At 38.4% G+C, this 13413-nt stretch overlaps 1 protein-coding gene across 15 annotated transcripts in view; it reads left to right on the top strand.

Annotated features, from left to right (window-relative positions):
• The window catches only part of ralgapb (Ral GTPase activating protein non-catalytic subunit beta), a 46882-nt gene that overhangs the window by 19141 nt on the left and 14328 nt on the right, over positions 1 to 13413 (top strand). For 4 of the 15 annotated variants that reach the window (XM_083528871.1, XM_083528861.1, XM_083528870.1 and 1 more), the window contains exons 8-16: positions 2434 to 2585; positions 2787 to 2994; positions 7393 to 7594; positions 9805 to 9972; positions 10245 to 10359; positions 10461 to 10608; positions 10759 to 10823; positions 11381 to 11519; positions 12087 to 12208. In XM_083528871.1, coding sequence (XP_083384997.1) covers positions 2434 to 2585; positions 2787 to 2994; positions 7393 to 7594; positions 9805 to 9972; positions 10245 to 10359; positions 10461 to 10608; positions 10759 to 10823; positions 11381 to 11519; positions 12087 to 12208 — 1319 coding nt within the window. Of the gene's footprint in view, positions 1 to 406; positions 458 to 992; positions 1041 to 1680; positions 1717 to 2433; positions 2586 to 2786; positions 2995 to 7392; positions 7595 to 9804; positions 9973 to 10244; positions 10360 to 10460; positions 10609 to 10758; positions 10824 to 11380; positions 11520 to 12074; positions 12209 to 13413 lie in introns of all 15 variants that reach the window. The other 11 variants (XM_083528860.1, XM_083528869.1, XM_083528859.1 and 8 more) reach the window with 5 other exon arrangements.

Here is a 13413-nt window from a genome sequence, read left to right as displayed (position 1 = left end):
ATTGGAAGCATTAGCCAGTCTCCGTCAAACACACGTAATGCGACTCCGAAGGCAGAATACCCCAAATGCCCTTTTCTTTACAGGCCAATTGTGTTTCCATAATCCAATATAGTAGTATCTCATTATAGTAGTAACTCATTTCCTCTCCCATTTCCCAACATGTAAGTAGGATGAGGCGTCTAACATTTGTTGGATCTACAGTTTATAATGTAAAATGGTGCATAAGTATATGATTTGGGATCCACCTGCCATGTTCACCAGTGTGAGGAAATTTGGTTTATCAATTTAAGAAAAACTGCTTTGACAATATTTATTACATTTTTATTAATATGTATGTAGTTCTGTCATATTTTTCAACCTCATGAATATGATTTGTCCCAAAGTGCAATTCTGTTTCCTCTTCTAGGTGTGGCAGTTTTTAAGAAAAACAAGAGTCATGAAACTCTGCCCTCTTATGGTACTTAGTGAAAATTGCACTTTCTGTTTCCACTCCTTTCATATAAATCTGGTCAATAAGGGTTTACTAATATCAGTTGGATTTCAGATTTTCCTTTTCTCATGCAAAGCTATTTATCAAATAATAGAACTCTGATCATTTAATTCAGTCTGTTTGGTTAGGACTGGCTGGTTTGACTAACTCCAGAACAAGTAGCAATGCTGATTACCTTCAGTGACGCCAGGACCCTTGTGTTCAAATCGAAATGAATGGTCATGTGTCTGTTCTTAAAACTTGTCCCTATTGCATGCTACACTTTACACACAATCAAGCAGGAGTATATTTCAGCCAGCCATCAATAGCGATCTACAACCCTTTTAGATCTAATCCACCTCTTGGATGCTTTTCTTCTGGGGCTAATTGCCAGTGTGTGCTCTGTAGATTTAATTACTAATTGCTTGATGCTTTTGTATTTTTTGCCTCTTCATGGTCTTTTGTGTAGGGTGCAGTGTGTATCACTGTGCATCAGTGGATCTCATGTGTTTCTTCTTCTCAGGAACAACACTTTCTAGAAGATATATTCGAGACAGACTTCCCTCTCTAGGTATTCTCTACATGACCAACCTAATCAACTAGTGACTAATTATGGAGTTAGACACATCACCATTGATTGATATTTTTGTTTTGTTTTTATTTTTTGGTGGGCGGGTGTAGTTTGTAGATGGGCTTGGACGTTGTATTGAGGCAACAATGAATGTACAGGGTTATTCAAAAAGAATGAACCGATATCATGACGCATTGCTTCAGTTCTCAAGCATCCTCATGTATTAGTCAGTGACCATTTAAAAGAGGAGTTATTCAAGATTGGAATGGCTGCCACAGTAATGAAATTGGTTCATTTTTTTTTTAATAACCCTGTATTCTTGCATTCCTTGGTGTCATACAGACTGCAGTGTTTCAGTGATTAGAAAAAAAGTTCAACAGAACTCAAACGGAAATGGTGCAAATTGTTTCTAATGTCTGATACATTGTGATATTTGTACTAGTTCTTTGCATTTCTTCTCTCTCTCTGTGTGTGTGTGTGTGTGTGTGTGTGTGGTTCCTGTATGAAAACTAGTAAACAAAAAACTACTTCGTCACGAGCAGTGTATTTACATAGTCACATGCAAAGCTTTTTCAGAACTCAAACGAGTGTGAGGAATAAGGTATGCTGTGTCAGCATTTTAAATCCCATTTGTCCCCAGGTGTTGCTGTATTTCGTGACAGGCTACCATCTTATGGTATTTCTTTTTATTTTTATTTTTTATATAAAAAAAAAAAAACATGCTCCTGACAAATCACATGGGACATGGAGTGTGATTGACTTTTTGAAAGAGTGCATGCATAAAAAAAAAAAGTAATAATAAAGTGAAAATCATGGATGCGCTACAAGAACTTGGGGATCGAAATAAAGGGTTGACCTCTGCTATTTGTGAAACCTGAACACTGGCATTACAATGGATGTTACAGAGGGCATGGGGATTCAAAAGCAACTTTATGGCTTAGAAATCATGGGCTCTAGTGTGTTGTTTTAGCACATTATGCAGAACGTTTATTTCCAGTTTGTATGTGTTCAGAAGGATCTCTTTGCAGAATGGATTATGCTTCATTGACAAATCTGCTCTACTCACCCAATCAGTACTTACCATTCAGCATCATGGATGTCTGTAGTATAGTATCTTTTTGATTGATGTTTTATATAGTACATGTCTTTGATTACTGTGACTGCGCTGAAATATGAATTATTTTGACTCACCAGCTGGAGACCAAATAAGAAAATCTGGAACCACCTAGTGGTGATGTAATACTGAAAAATGTGGCTCTGCTGAATTGTTAAATCTGTGTGTAGACCTGACCTGGAGAACTGTGATAAAGGCATTAAGATGTCATGATGTTTATTTTTTAACTTGGAACATTTTCTGTTTTTGTTTTAAAAAAAAAAAAACCACACCCTGCAGGTATATCCAGACCTCGTTCAGACAGCGCCCCACCCACCCCAGTTAATCGGCTAAGCATGCCGCCACCCCCAACCACCACCAACACCACACCCCCTCACAGCCGAAGACACAGACCCACTGCAGTTAATAAGACCACCAGCAAAACCTCTACGGTACGTTCCAGCAAAGAAACATTGCCAAAACCTTTCGAAGGCTTATGTAAGCAACATTGCAAGAATGCACCGAGCGCCTGACATCCCAGTAAAATTGTTTCGAACACAAACAGACATCAAATAGACCGGATCTAATTGTGGTATAAATGTTTAATGTATGCATAATTCATTCTCTGTGGCTTGGCGCTTGCCATTTTCCAGACTGGGCAGTCCAAAGTGTTGCACCAGCCGTCCTCCACCTCTCCTCTGTCCAGCCCCAATCAGACGAGCTCCGAGCCACGACCGCTGCCCGCTCCAACCAGACCAAAGGTCAACAGCGTGCTGAACCTTTTCGGCCAGTGGTTGTTTGACGCCGCTCTTGTTCACTGTAAACTTCACTCGGGCCTCAGCAGAGAAAGCAGCGTGACTGGTAAGGTGTTTAACCTGGACGGGGACGTCTAATGCTGTTTAAAGCCTATTGCAGTCACTTGTTTTTGTTTTGTTTCATTCTTTTCTCATTATCTCCCTTCCTGATTTTATTTCCATCTTATTTTTTACATATACAAAATGAGGCAATTCCTACCTGCAAGATTGTACCGCTTTAAGAGTCGATTATATGTGCCATTAAGGTAGTAAGTAAGGACGCAGTTACAGCATTCATCAGCTCAGAATATCTCAGAGTAAAATAGCTTGCTGTAGAATTGTAACATTATTGATGGGGAGAAAATGTTTGTAATTGTTACAGAACAAGTGACGACTTCTAACAGTTCTCCATGTTTGCAAGTTTGAATCCTGAAGATGCTACTGTACATCTATCCATGAACCCAAGAGAGAAATATTTACCATGCTATCTGGGTGGCATTGCGCTCTTTGTCCTGTCAATCAGAACAGTAATCATTCACTGATGTGTGTGCTCATGTACGAGGAAGAGGTTAAACAACATTTTTCCAAATGGTTAATTTGCCCATGAGCGGGATTCAGTAAGTGTGGCTCGTACCCCATTTAAAATAGCCAATTACATTAAGCTTATCTCTCAGCCTGAGCCATAATTGACAGTACCATGTGTGTGAGGTGGAGCAAAATAGTAAATGAAATTGACTGGGTAAAAAAAAATTAAAAAAATTAAATAAAGTGTGCAAAATTAAACAGCCAAAGACACTTTTACACCACTTTTTTAGTCTACAAATTTCAGCAAGGGACGCTTCGAAATGTTAGAGGGTATTTGACTAGACAGAAAAGTTGGACAGGAGACACAGACCTGCAGAATGAGGCCATTGATCTGTTCTGGTTGAATGTAAAATTTTATGCATATATCTTCTAAAACGACAACACGATGTGCATTTGGAACAATACATTTGTCACTTACAGATAACTGTACGGTTAACACGTTTATTATAATAGCAACATTTTGTTTTCATGGGGACTGCAAATACAAAAAATGCAAAAAAAAAAAAAATAAATAAAAAAATTCAGCCTCAAGGTGATCATAAAATAAAAAGGTTTTAGACTTTAGCTCTAGAAGTGTATCACATGCATGTGGAACTATACTCGGATCAGTAACAATTAAAAGATTGATATTAATTTATATTAAAAAAAAATATAAAAAAAATAAAAAACATTCAGAATTTAAAGGTAACATTTTTTCATGAAACTTATTTATAACCATATCATGAGCCGAATGTCCGTTTGAATTGTAGTTAATTGTCCATCTGTTTATTTTTTTGTTTGTTTTTCCCCCATTTTTATACATGCATGGTGAATCACTGAAATTCAGTGTCTTGTTCCAGCTGTCTAAGAGTACCATTGCCTCTTAGCTTTAAAACTATCTAGCAAATAAAGACACAAAACACAAAAAGACATAGTTTCTGGATCTCTATTACTGCTGTTCTTTGATTTGTTTCCATTTTTATCTCTGTTATCTTGCAGCAACATTTTTCCAAATTCTTCTTTCTTATAAATCTTGTAAGTAGGAACGCAAGCTTTACCAGTTGCAATTATTTGGTTGGTTTCTTTTTTATTGATTTTCTTTTTGTTTTGGTTTTTTTCCTTTTGACTTGTTCCTTTGTTGTTTTTTTTTGCTTTGACATTGTCACTTTTTTGTTGTTGTTGCAGTATTTTCTTGGGACAAGTGATTTGATCATACATTGCTTGAGTCTGGTATTAGGGGTCCGGGAAATTTATTGACTGCTGCCCAAAATGGCTCAAATGCAACAAATATTCTGAATTCTCCATCAGTCAATGATAATCAGAAGCAGCAAAAGCCTTAGAATGTTTGTTGTGGTTGATCCTTTGATAAAAGAAAAAAAATTGTATTGTTATTTTTTTTGGATGTATTTTAACATACTCTCATTCAACCTGTTGCTCATATCATCCTTCTAAAGGACCTCTACTAACCAATCTCCTTCAAAGAAACACAACAACCCACATTGTATTCAGTTACGCCTGGTGTTCTTTTTCTTATTTTATTTGAGTTTTTTTGTTGACGGTCGACACATTTTTTATTTTTGTTCCTGTTCCGTATTTTTGTATGGACGTTCCTGCATGTTGTGGATGTGTGTGCAGTTTGGTTTTTCTCATAGTGTGCCTTTTTATGATTTCAAGGTTGCTGATCAATTTGTGATTTTGCATTTAATTAATTAATTTATTTTTTTATTTTGCAAAATCAAAACGACTGTGCTCAATAACAGGGAGGCTGACCAGGAGAGCTTGTCTTTTTTTTTTTTTTTTTTTTTTTTTTTTTTCTTCTCTGTTTTCTTTTTTCTTTTTTTTTTTTTGCATCTGATTTTCCCTCAAAGATCCAGAATCATTATTGTACAAGACTTGTGTGTGAGTTTGAACGAGCAGATTATTATACAGTGAGGAAAATAAGTATTTGAACACCCTGCTATTTTGCAAGTTCTCCCACTTAGAAATTATGGAGGGGTCTGAAATTGTCATCGTAGGTGCATGTCCACTGTGAGAGACATAATCTAAAAAAAAAAAAATTCAGAAAACACAATATATGATTTTTTAACTATTTATTTGTATGAAACAGCTGCAAATAAGTATTTGAACACCTGAGAAAGTCAATGTTAATATTTGGTACAGTAGCCTTTGTTTGCAATTACAGAGGTCAAATGTTTCCTGTAGATTTTCACCAGGTTTGCACACACTGCAGGAGGGATTTTGGCCCACTTCTCCACACAGATCTTCTCTAGATCAGTCAGGTTTCTGGCCTGTCGCTGAGAAACACAGAGTTTGAGCTCCCTCCAAAGATTCTCTATTGGGTTTAGGTCTGGAGACTGGCTAGGCCACACCAGAACCTTGATATGCTTCTTACAGAGCCACTCCTTGGTTATCCTGGCTGTGTGCTTCGGGTCATTGTCATGTTGGAAGACCCAGCCTCAACCCATCTTCAATGCTCTAACTGAGGGAAGGAGGTTGTTCCCTAAAATCTCGCAATACATGGCCCTGGTCATCCTCTCCTTAATACAGTGCAGTCGCCCTGTCCCATGTGCAGAAAAACACCCCCAAAGCATGATGCTACCATCCCCATGCTTCACAGTAGGGATGGTGTTCTTGGGATGGTACTCATCATTCTTCTTCCTCCAAACACGTTTAGTGGAATTATGACCCAAAAGTTCTATTTTGGTCTCATCTGACCACATGACTTTCTCCCATGACTCCTCTGGATCATCCAAATGGTCATTGGCAAACTTAAGACGTGCCTGGACATGTGCTGGTTTAAGCAGGGGAACCTTCCGTACCATGCATGATTTCAAATCATGACGTCTAAGTGTATTACCAACAGTAACCTTGGAAACGGTGGTCCCAGCTCTTTTCAGGTCATTGACCAGCTCCTCCCGTGTAGTTCTGAGCTGATTTCTCACCTTCCTTAGGATCATTGAGACCCCACGAGGTGAGATCTTGCATGGAGCCCCAGTCCGAGGGAGATTGACAGTCATGTTTAGCTTCTTCCATTTTCTAATGATTGCTCCAACAGTGGACCTTTTTTCACCAAGCTGCTTGGCAATTTCCCCGTAGCCCTTTCCAGCCTTGTGGAGGTGTACAATTTTGTCTCTAGTGTCTTTGGACAGCTCTTTGGTCTTGGCCATGTTAGTAGTTGGATTCTTACTGATTGTATGGGGTGGACAGGTGTCTTTATGCAGCTAACGACCTCAAACAGGTGCATCTAATTTAGGATAATAAATGTAGTGGAGGTGGACATTTTAAAGGCAGACTAACAGGTCTTTGAGGGTCAGAATTCTAGCTGATAGACAGGTGTTCAAATACTTATTTGCAGCTGTATCATACAAATAAATAGTTTAAAAATCATATATTGTGATTGCTGGATTTTTTTTTTTAGATTATGTCTCTCACAGTGGACATGCACCTACGATGACAATTTCAGACCCCTCAATGATTTCTAAGTGGGAGAACTTGCAAAATAGCAGGGTGTTCAAATACTTATTTTCCTCACTGTAATTGCATACTGTTTGTTAATGTGGGCGTGTTCCAGAGACAGTAAAACAGTAATAACTAGCGGAACTGGAATGAGATTTATATATTCATTTAAATATAAAACAGATACATAAATTATATTAATTTAAACCTAACTTGCATAATACCTTTTAATGCAGTGTAGCCTGCATTGTATTTGCAGGATACCATTTAGTATTAGTAGTATTATTATTTTAATTTTAAGTTCTCTTTGTCTGTAATCCCTGTTAAGAACATTTTTGTTTGCATGCATGTATTGTTAAAAGACTATCACTTAAATTTGTCCTCTTTTTTTTGGTCCGCTTTTTTTTTTTTTTTTTTTATATCTCCCTCTGCCTCTTTCTCTTAGCTCTTGCTACTCAGGCTGGAGTTGAATTGAGGAGAAAAGGGTCTCAGATGTCCACCGACACAATGGTGTCAAACCCTATGTTTGACGCCAACGAGTTCCCGGACAATTACGAGTCCGGCCGAGCGGAGGCCTGCGGAACACTGTGCAGAATCTTCTGCAGCAAAAAAACTGGCGAGGAAATTCTACCCGTTTATCTGTCTAGGTAAGAGGTTATAGGATTTTTTGCACGAGAATGTATTAATGACTTTGGTTTCGCTTGATGCTATGCTATAATGCTAGTATTATAATCACTATTTCTGTGCACTATATTGTACTGTTTTTTTGTGATACTACAATATCTCAGGGGTGAGTCAACAGTGGTGGACAAAATAATGCTGGCCCTGCTAGTGTGATAGCCTGGTGATTTGTACACCATTATGAACCTTCATAAAATAGGTAACATATTAAAGGGAAACAATTGCTAATGCTTTGTAAAATTGTCTTTTGTTGACCGAGACACTAGGTATATACAGTCAGCTCCATAAGTATATAGACACAATTGTTTTGCCTATGTATACCACAATAAAATTGAAAGGAGACAAAATCTCTAGATGGTCTCTAAATGAGATATTTTAACAAAAAATATTGCATAAACCAGCCATTTCTGCCCGGTTTGGTTGCAAGGTTAACTTATACTAAAATAATGAGAACTGAATAGTTTAGAGAAGGTAAGGAAGGGCTCATGATCCAAAGATCATTAATCATCTGCTAAATATAGTATGGAATCCGCATGTATGTCTGCCAATGGAACTGGGTTACTGATGTAGCAGAATTAATGCGGCTCCATTCTCAGCATTCTCCTATTGATATACCCCATGTCCCTCCTCTGCACATGTTCAAACCATCTCAATCTCGCCTCCCTCACCTACATGAGCTGTCCCATTAATAAACTCATTTCTAATCATGTCCATCCTCGTCACTCCCAACGAAAACCTCAACATCTTCAGCTCTGCTACCTCCAGCTCCGCCTCCTGTCTTTTACTCAATGCCACTGTCTCTAAACCATACAACATAGAATTGTATCTGCAAGAGTAAAAGGGAAAGTTTATAGGACTGTAGTAAGACCTTCCATCACAAATTACTCCTGCCGCTCTTCTCCACCCACTCCACCCTGCCTGCACTCTTTTCTTTACTTCTCTAACACACTCTCTATTACTTTGCACTGTTGACCCCAGGTACCTGAACTCCTCCACCTTCTCCATCTCTTCTCCCTGCAACCGCACCACTCCACTGCCCTCCCTCTCATTCACACACATGTTCTCTGTCTTACTCCTACTGACTTTCATTCCTCTTCTCTCCAGTGCATATCTCCACCTCTCCAGGATCTTCTCAACCTGCTCCCTACTCTCACCACAAATCACAATATCATCCACAAACATCATATCATCCAAAAAAATCCAAACTAAAAATTAATTTTAGTTTACAGAAACACACCATTGTGTTTTTTGTATTTTTTATTTATTATTATAATTTTTTTAATGTTTTAGTTTGAAATGATCCCAAAATTTGGAAATGTTGTCTTTTTCTATGACCTGAATCCTATGGAACACCATTTCTGCCAAAAAAAAAAAAAAAAGAGGTTTACCCTATTCCGACAAATTTTTTCTAGTAATTCTGAATGTATTTCTCGTAAACATCCAACATTTCTGGTGCATCCACCAGTAACCATGTTGTTGGCCTGAAGTTTGAAGCTGTTGGTGTATGAACGAGGCTCCTCTGCTTCATCTGTCTTGTTTTGTCTCCTCCAGAGCTGATTGTTGAACAGCGTTCTCTCCAGGGATCAGAGGCTTAATTTGATACCATGCAATTCTATTGATTGTTGAATAATTAATTTTTAATGTGTAAAGCTTTCTGGCACTGCAGAGAGGGAGTTAGCCTGATTAGCTAAAAAAAAAAACCTCGGAATTGCGAGGAAAAAAAAAATTCTGAATTAGGCAAACTTTTTATTTAATGTTGTGGAAACGGGCGTCTATGTGAATCTTCTTCTTACTCCTTGCTGTTTTCTTCCTGTTCTTCCTTTTTTTCATTCTGCAGTGTCTTTTGTGTTTCCTGTCCAGAACGCTCCAGAGTTTAGCAGGTGGTGCGTCAGTAATAGTGGTCCGTGGAGAAAACAGTGCTCTTTGTGTAGTTAAATGGACTAAACTCATTTTTTACATCAAATTACTTGAGTTTCTCAAGGAATCATTACAGCCCTACATTCAAGTATTAAAAAAATCCTAATATTTATAATTGTTAGTTGATTCACTTATATTTCAGCTGTATACCAGTGCTTTACTTTGATTGCACAGCTGTTTATGGATTTTTATTTATTTATTTATTTATTTATTTTTATATAATTTCTCTGAGAAGATTTTTGTTCTCTATTTATGACAGGTTCTACATGGTCCTCATCCAAGGCCTTCAAATCTCTGACTTCATCTGTAGGCCCGTTCTGGCCAGCATTATCTTGAACTCCTCAGCTCTGTTCTGCTCTGATCTGAAAGGGATCAACGTTGTGGTTCCGTACTTTATATCTGCACTGGAAATTATTTTACCTGACCGGTGAGCAGCTCCGTGACAACAATGAATTTACATAATATTATCCCAGTATAAAAAAGAATTACTAAGTGTCCCAGAAGTATTACATATCAGCTGTAGAATGTTAATTTCTATTACTTCTTAAGTAATACTGTAAGTTGTACTGGTTTTCAGGTTCATCCTTATGTAGTGCACCTCACTTAGTACATGATTGTCTCTCTCTCTCTCTCTCTCTCTCTCTCTCTCTCTCTCTCTCTCTCTCTCTCTCTCTCTCTCTCTCTCTAACTCTGTTGCAGGGAATTGGTCAAGTTTAAATCATATGTAAACCCCACTGAATTGAGAAGAGCTTCCATTAACATACTGCTCTCCATGCTGCCTCTTCCTCACCATTTTGGCAACGTTAAATCTGAAGTAAGCACCTGAAAAGTTTGAATCTCAGCGGTTCCATAACCACAAATCACATTCCTGTTCAAATTTGCTGAGTCAGCTATTTATCAATTTGTTTATTTTAGGTTCTTTTGGAAGGGAAATTCAGCAACGACGAGGCTTCGCCGCACGACAAGCCCGTGTCCTTCCTTTCGCTCAAGCTGCGATTGGTCAATATCTTGATTGGTGCTCTGCAAACCGAGACGGATCCACTCAATACGCAGATGATACTAGGTTTGCTTGTTTGTTACATACCAAATTGATTCCAGCCTCCTTAATCATAAACATATTTTGCACTACTTTATGCAGCTTGTCAGCATGATCGATCGTCCTCTAGCATTCTGGTTGATTATTTGTTAGATTTTTTTTTTCTTTTGTCTGCAGCTGCAATGCTGAATATTGTTCAGGACTCAGCACTTTTGGAATCTATAGGAGCCCAAACTGAAGTGGTAAGTTTGGAATATTGTGTAAATAACTCATTTTTTTCCTATAATGTAAACTTGTAAACACCATTGGCTCTGTATGCTGGGCGCATCCTTGTCAGCTCTTTAGCTTGTGAATCAGTAAATCATGTACACGATTTGCAGTCCTGATAAGGACCCTGTCTCACTACACCACAATACTGTACATTGATGTCTTTGTTTCTGGCGACATGGTAGGTAACTTGTAATTTCCTTACTCACGACATGAAAAACACTAACACAATAAGGGAAGTGATTGATACACGCCCACTGGTTTCAGTGGAATTCTTGTAAATCGAATCTATGAAATTTGGTTATATGTACTAAACGATTTTGAGTTGTATTCCAGTCTCTGAGCTTGTTATGGAGGTGACTGCCTCAAAGAATCAAGTAAAAATGAAATGCCCTTAATAAAATGTACTTTTTTGCCCATAGTCTTTAAAGGGTGCCAGTAATTTTGGAATTAACAAATAAAAATTATAAACAAAATATATTGTTATAGAAGCATTGTTTTTTTTGTGTGTGTCCCCTCTTGTTGTTTTTAGGGAAGTGTGGACAGCGGTAATTCTTTGGCTAAGAGTCACAGTCGCAATAACAGTGGCATCAGTAATTCTAGTGCTGGCAGCTCGGAGGCCACCACTCCAGACAGTGAAAGACCTGCCCAGGCCCTTCTGCGAGATTATGGTAAATCTAGAAGAAAAGTCGATGCTGATTCATTTCAGGAAAATATTTGTCTGAAACAAAGTCTAGCTGAAGATACTATCCATCAAATGTCTGTCTCCGTTGCCCTGTTTTCATTAAGTCTGTGTACTGCAAACTTGCGAGATGTTTTTTCTCATCAAGGCATGTTGTGAGCATAGCCTTTGCATGGTGCCAACACATTTGTTGGTCGTTGTGTAAATACTGAATGTTGCAGGATTTTTCAAACTCGGAATCAAGATTACCGAACAAGCCGATACACAACCCCCGTTCGTGTTTTGGTCTACGTTTTAAATGCATGGTTTTAGTATTGATCGACTGCACCGCGTTATTTGTGGTGTTTTGTGCGGGAGGGATCTTGATTATTGCAGCAGTAGATTTAGTCGATATGCATGTACACGCTCATGTGCATTTATGTGTTTGACATTACTTTTCTTGTTCTATGTGGCTGCTGGCTGTGTGTCAGTGCTTTGCTTTGCTTGGCTTGTGTGTGTGTGTGACTAACCCGCTCTCTGTGGCATGCTGTGTGTTATATCCCAGCTCTCCACACAGACACGGCAGCTGGCCTGCTGATCCGCAGCATCCACCTGGTCACCCAGAGACTCAACTCGCAGTGGAGGCCTGATATGAGCATTTCACTCGCTGCCCTGGAGCTGCTTGCTGGCCTCGCGAAGGTACTCACGATGTAATATGTTTGATGTCTGGAAGAAATGAAATTGTTTGATTAATTATTGAAGATAAGCAGTGACAGAAAGAGGTGCATTAGTACTGCACAGTGCTGTCTTATTGGCTTAGACTTACTTCAGCCTCAAGCAAAGGATTTTTTTTGTTGTTTTTTTTTAACTCAGGGTCTGGTAAGTCATAAGCCAAGGCACTGCAGGTGATCTGTCTTATGCCTTTCTTAATTAAGACTTACTTCTGCTTTTGGCTTCAGTGCTGAGGCTTTGCTAAGTAGAGCTGATGAAACACAGCTGTTCAGTTTAGTAGGTCATGCCAACAGATTTCTCTTCCAGCACAATGCCTTGTAGACTGGTTTAATAAATGGGTTTAAAAATTGTTTATGAAGAACTGGTGGCTAATTAGCTTAATCTCAGACCGACTAAGGGATATGTAGCGTTTAATTGAAGAGCATTTGCTTAGAGGAAAATTATGGATATTATATAACACTGAGACAATTTATTTTATTTTGGCGGATGAAATGCAACTGAAAATAAATGTCTGCATTTGTTTTCGACTATTTCATGTGTACACAAAAGTTTCCAGACACCAGATCATAAGTATGATATTTGCTTTTTGAGCATCGCATTCCACATTTTAGTCCCAATTTGCTCTTATAATTCACTCCACTCTTCTGGAAAGATGTTCCACTAGATGTTGGAGTGTACTTGTAGACAATTGTGTTGATCAGACACAATGGTGTGAGTAAAGTCAGGTACTGTTGTAGGTGAGGAGGCCTGGGGTTCAGTCAGTGTTTCAATAAGAAATGAGATCAGAGGGATCAGATCTTCCTCTTTAAATCACATCTTCATAGAGCTTACTTTGTGCACAGGGGCATTGCCACACTGGAACAGGTTTGGGTTCTGGAAATTTGTATTATATCTCATCCAAAGAGGTCCAGCTGCCTCCAGCTTTGTGGTAACAGTTTGGAGAAGAACCATTACATTTTCTTCATATCCTAAAACTGAGCGTTTAGGGCTAGATCTTAAAACCTTCTGTTTCACTGTGGTATAAGTACAACCCCTGGCAAAAAGTATGGAATCACCCCTCTCAGAAGATGTTCATTTAAATGTTTAATTGTGTAGAAAAAAAAAACAAGCACATATATGCCACAAAACAATTTTCACTCAACAATCCAAACTTCTGGCTGTATAAAACACTT

Source organism: Silurus aristotelis (assembly GCF_946808225.1).
Source record: "Silurus aristotelis genome assembly, chromosome: 2".
NCBI classification, from domain to species: domain Eukaryota; kingdom Metazoa; phylum Chordata; class Actinopteri; order Siluriformes; family Siluridae; genus Silurus; species Silurus aristotelis.
The sequence above is the reverse complement of the archived record's forward strand: the minus strand, read 5'-3'. Positions and strand labels throughout refer to the sequence as shown.